General features: G+C 37.7%; 1 protein-coding gene across 1 annotated transcript; it reads right to left on the minus strand.

The window, feature by feature from the left end:
- Positions 1-1,088: 1,088 nt before the first annotated feature.
- On the minus strand, positions 1,089-3,542 carry LOC131630872 (uncharacterized). The gene is made up of 3 exons (XM_058901612.1): positions 3,350-3,542; positions 2,073-3,214; positions 1,089-1,892 (listed from the first exon to the last, which is right to left on the minus strand). Exons 1-3 carry the CDS (start codon positions 3,540-3,542, stop codon positions 1,089-1,091), a joined length of 2,139 nt encoding a protein of 712 aa, XP_058757595.1.
- Positions 3,543-5,295: the final 1,753 nt, after the last annotated feature.

Consider the following 5,295-nt stretch of genomic DNA (forward strand, 5'->3'; position numbering starts at 1 on the left):
ACATCATCTCTTGTCCGTGCCCATTGATTCCTCAAGCTTCTCTTTGTACAAGAACAATTAAACAAAATTAATTTGAAAAGATAGGCTAATCACTTTCCACCCAAGCACACAATTAAACAACAATAATAAAAATGCAATTGTAAAGATGTTCAAATGGTGAAACGAGAGCCACCATGAAGTACATAATTAAAAACCAAAAAGTGAAACCATAAATAAATAAATAAAACAAAACAAAATTAAGACTAAAATAAAAATAAAAATAAACTAAAAAAAATGCTACAACACCACTTCAATCCTCTTCTTCATCACCACCACCAACTGTCCCGATCACATCCTCCATTGTATCGTCCTCACTTCTGGTATCGTTGCCTCCTGCACCCCCCATGAAAAGTGGCCTTCCCACAGGCCAATTTGCGTATGCATCATACTCCGCTTCCAAGGAATGTGGGTGAAGATAGGGTATTAGAATGGGAGATGAGTTTAGTGAGGACGAGAGCGATAGAGTGAGAGGAGAGAAGTAAAAATAAAAGATAAAAATAAAAAACTAGGTTAAATTATTAGTTTTTTTTTTTTTGAAAGTGGAATTTTTTTGTACTGAAGTGTTTGCGGGGCAAACACCTGTTCGCGGGGCAAACAAGAAAAATTTTCTTTGTAAAATTGGCTTACTCACTGTTTGTGCTCTGTTGGCGGGGCAAACAATGTTTGCGGGGCAATCACTGATGAAAATTTCTTTTTCAAAATTGGCTGACCTGTTTGCGGGGCAAACACCTGTTCGCGGGGCAAACAAGAAAAATTTTCTTTGTAAAATTGGCTTACTCACTGTTTGTGCTCTGTTTGCGGGGCAAACAATGTTTGCGGGGCAAAAAGACTTGAATTTTTGAAAAATGCCAATTTTTACACTTAACTTCCACTTCCTTTCAAAAATAGTTACTAAATAACTCTGAAAACAAAAATCAAAAAGCATAATAGAATTTACTTACGACGTTGGGTTGCCTCCCAACAAGCGCTTTGTTTAACGTCGTTCGAGCTCGACGGTTCGATGGTGCACCAAGGCTTGACGAGCGAAATGACACACCATCGCGGTTTGCTTATCCATCGTGGTATCCTTTGATTCTTTGTTCCTTTACAGTCCAGCTTTCTTGTGTTTTAGGGTCCTCCACCACAATGGATCCATAATTTCGCACCTCTCTCACAACAAATGGTCCCGACCACTTTGACTTTAATTTACTAGGAAACACCTTGAGTCTTGAATTGCACACTAGCACCATTTGTCCAACTTCAAAGTTTTTGTGATGAGTCTTTCCCTCATGATTTGCCTTCTCCTTGTCCTTGTGAAATTGATTCGCCACCTCAATGATTTCTCCTTTTTCATCATCGATTCGAAAGTTGTCATGTTCATCCTTAGGAGGCTTCGTAGACTCAAAAAGAGTAAAAATTACCTCTTTATCTTGCACCCTTACTTTCATAATCCCATCATCGATATCAATCATCATTCGGGTGGTCTTCATGAATGGTCTTCCAAGTATTAATGGAACATCACAATCCTCCTCCATGTCGACTACCACAAAATCAACCGGGAACAAAAATTTGTCAACCTTTACTAGCATGTCTTGTACAACTCCATATGGTGAAATGATAGACTTATCGGCTAGTTGCAAAGTTATCCTGGTGTGTTTCATCTCAATGTTCCCCAATCTCTTGACAACGGATAAAGGTATTAAATTGATGCTAGACCCCAAATCAACCAAACCATTACTAATGTAGTTACCTCCAATGGTGATCGGTAAAATGACTCGTCCCGGATCGGCTTCCTTTCTTGGGGGAGTTTTTTGAATAATTGCACTACAATGAGCATCAAGCACAACTGTCTCTTCAACCGTGTACTTCTTTTTCTTTGTGAGCATTTGCTTCATGAATTTTGCATACTTGGGCATTTTCTCCAATGCTTCGGAAAATGGAATATTTATGTGAAGTTGTTTAAATATATCCATAAATCGAGCGTAGCGCCTTGCGTCTTCCTTCCTTGATTTCACATGCGGGTAAGGTAGATGTTGGAGAGGAATTGTGCTCACATTCTCATTTCTCTTTTTATTCCTCTTCACTTTTTTGTCATTTTTCTCTCTTCCTTCTTTTTCTTTCCGCTCTTTTTCAACTAATTCTTCCTCCACTTTCTCCTCACTCTTTTCTCCCTCATCTTCAACTACCACCTCACCCTCTTGGTTTTCAACTATTATTTCCTCATCATCTTCCACTATAACACCTCCATCTATTCCACCATTTATCTCTTTACCACTTCTTGTCACAATGGCTTTGCAATGCTCCCTTGGATTTGTTTGAGTGTTGGCAGAAAAAGAAGATCCCGGTTGTTGTTCGGACAATTGCTTTGCAAGGTTGCCCACTTGGTTCTCCAAATTCTTGATGGCAGCTTCATTGCTTTTTTGATTAGCCATGGATGCTTGCATAAATTGTGTGAGAGTGTCTTCCAAGTTTGAGCTTCCACCTTGAGATTGTTGATGTTGTGGATTTGGACTTTGATAAGGACTTTGTTGAGGGTAATTGTAATTTTTGAATCTTGATGGTTGATACCCTTGATTGTGTCTTTGATAATGGTTGTTGTGAGGTGGAGGTGTACTTTGATAGCCTTGGTTTGCATTATTCACATAATTCACTTCTTCACCTTCAGGGGGAGGACAAAAACCAGTCCGATGATCTCCATTACAAAGTTCACAAGCTGCCACATGGTGCCTAGTTTGAGATCCTTGAAACTCTTTCATTTGTTGTGGGAGTTTCATCATTTGTTGTGTGAGTAACTCCACTTGCTGTGATAGAAGCTTGTTTTGAGCAAGGATGGCATCATTGGTGTTTAATTCAAGAACACCTGGCTTTCTTTGTGATGGACTCCTATCATGTTGAGTTTGGAGATCATTGAGTGCCATACGATCAATTATCATTATTGCATCCTCCGTGCTTTTTGACATTAAAGATCCACCCGCGGTAGCATCCAAAAGTGTCTTGTGCACCGGTTGAAGTCCATTGCGGAAGATGTGAGTTTGTGTGAGATCATCAAAACCGTGACCCTTGCATTTTCTAAGCATGGATTTGAATCTTTCCCAAGCATCATTTAAGGACTCGTTGCTTCCTTGATTGAAAACCGCGATTGTCGTTTTGGCCTCCATGAATCGGGATTGAGGAAAATATCGTTCTAAAAATTTTTCTTCCAATAGATTCCAATCCGTCATCACATTTGGTAATTGATCAAGATACCATTCTTTGGCTTTCCCAATTAATGAGTGTGGAAATAGTCTCTTGAACAATGATTCTTCATTCGCCGCATCGACTCCCGTTGAACCCGCAATCTCATAAAATTTGGTGAGATGTGCGAAAGGATCCTCATGATCCATTCCGGTGAATGGATTTGCATAAACAAGTTGAAGGATTCCGGTCTTCATCTCCGTATTTGCTCCACCTTGTGCATTGCATGCAAATTGGGCGGTACGTCTTGGACTATTGGCGGACATTTCGGTTGGAACAACACCCGCCATGTCTCCTTCAAAAGTGTCTACAACTACTTCTTCAATTTGATAGTTAGAAGAAGTAGATGCCTCTTCTCTTTGTCGCTTCTCTTGAGCTAACTTCCTTCTTCTTCGTGTCTTGCTATTGAGCTTTCGGAGTGTTCTTTCAATTTCGGGATCAAAATGAAATTGCTCTTCAGTAGCTTTTTCTCGCATACACAAGAATCTACAAAACTAGCAAACCAAGTGAAACGCACAAGAATTAAGAATAAAGTAACAAACTTAAAACAATGAACTATTGCAATGCTTGCAATATCAAACGCCAATCCCCGGCAACGGCGCCAATTTGTTGAATAGTATATTCAAGGCAAATATTTTTAAATCGTATCCACAGAGATTGGGTGATATTACCGCCGTTCTATAGTTACTATTATTTTAAGTTCGAAAGATAACAAAGTTGTTTTGTTTTGAAAAGCTATTTGTTCTAATTAAGACAATTATAAGACAATAAACTAAAACTTGTTTCAATAATAAAAGAATGACAAGATTGGTTTGGTTTCACTACCCCTATCTTCTATGTGACTTTAACAACAAATGCATAACTTCATTAATGGTGAAATGCTCTAGTATCCTCCCAACAATGTTTATGTCTAAACAAAATTGTGAAAGTTAATATATTAATCTTTAGATGATCTCTCACTCTAACTATCAATATACTAATCTTGATTGTTTGATACAAATAGAAAAGTAGCAAATAAATCTATCTCTAGCATTTATTCACTATTTGATAAAATGTTGTAGACCAAGACTTGAAATATATTTCTCAATCATAAATCAAATCTAAATATAAAAGATAAAACAGCAACATTCATCCATTTCAATACCAATGAAGTTCATACAAATGTGCTAGAGAAAATACATAGTTAACAAGGATAGCTACTACCTCCAATCCTGTCAAAGAGGGATTTAGCTACTCATCACCATGGTTGACAGCAAGAAGAATGAAGAAGAAGCTAAGAACATCAATCTCTCACAAAGTTGTTCTTTTCTCTCCCAAAACCCTAGCCTCAATGTTTGGTTCACAATAGGATAGCATGTTCTAATTCCCCTTTTTTATCTCCCTAAATAACCCCTAATTCGTACTAACTTTTCCTATTCAAAAGATAAGCCCATTTCTCATGACAAGTGGCAACAAAGTAAAAGATAAAATTCTGCAGCGCAGTGTTTGCGGGGCAAACAATGTTTGCGGGGCAAACAGTGAAATTCAAAACTGGACTTGTTCAGCATCTAGCAGTTGGCGGCGCAAAGGATGTTTGCGGGGAAAACTGGCCTCATCAACACTTCTTTTGCTATTCCAAGTCTTCAAGTAATTCCTCTTTGCTTCCATGATCTTCAAAACTTTAAAAACGCTACAAAACTAACAAACATGTGAAATAACAATTCAAATAAACTAAAATGAACAAAATTGCAAAATTATTAAATTGTATGAATAAAAGTGTGATTATTGAGTAAAAAGTGGTTAAAGGGACCAAAAACAATATATGAAAATTAGTACTATTTGGTCCCTAACACCTTGTCATACATTTCATTTTCCGAACTTCTGAAACTGAATACTCGCCAAAAATGAATTCATGTTACTTTACTAATTCCCGAATCATACAGCTGCTACAATAACTTTGTCAACCTGTCCATAGTTTATTCTCAACCATACGACTTCATACCGCTGGCATGACAACACTTCCCAGAATCCATATGGCTTAACCGATATAACAATACTTTCATA

This window comes from Vicia villosa, unplaced genomic scaffold, assembly GCF_029867415.1.
Source record: "Vicia villosa cultivar HV-30 ecotype Madison, WI unplaced genomic scaffold, Vvil1.0 ctg.000746F_1_1, whole genome shotgun sequence".
Classification (NCBI taxonomy): Eukaryota; Viridiplantae; Streptophyta; class Magnoliopsida; order Fabales; family Fabaceae; genus Vicia; species Vicia villosa.

Bases quoted from the DNA above. Each gene is read 5' to 3' on its own strand.
- LOC131630872 (XM_058901612.1), bottom strand. From the start codon at position 3,542: ATGGCGGGTGTTGTTCCAACCGAAATGTCCGCCAATAGTCCAAGACGT. The intron at 3,215-3,349 runs GTTCAACGGGAG...ATCTATTGGAAG, and splicing joins CAAATTTTATGAGATTGCGG to AAAAATTTTTAGAACGATAT. The intron at 1,893-2,072 runs GTGAGCACAATT...ATGCTCACAAAG, and splicing joins ATAAAAAGAGAAATGAGAAT to AAAAAGAAGTACACGGTTGA.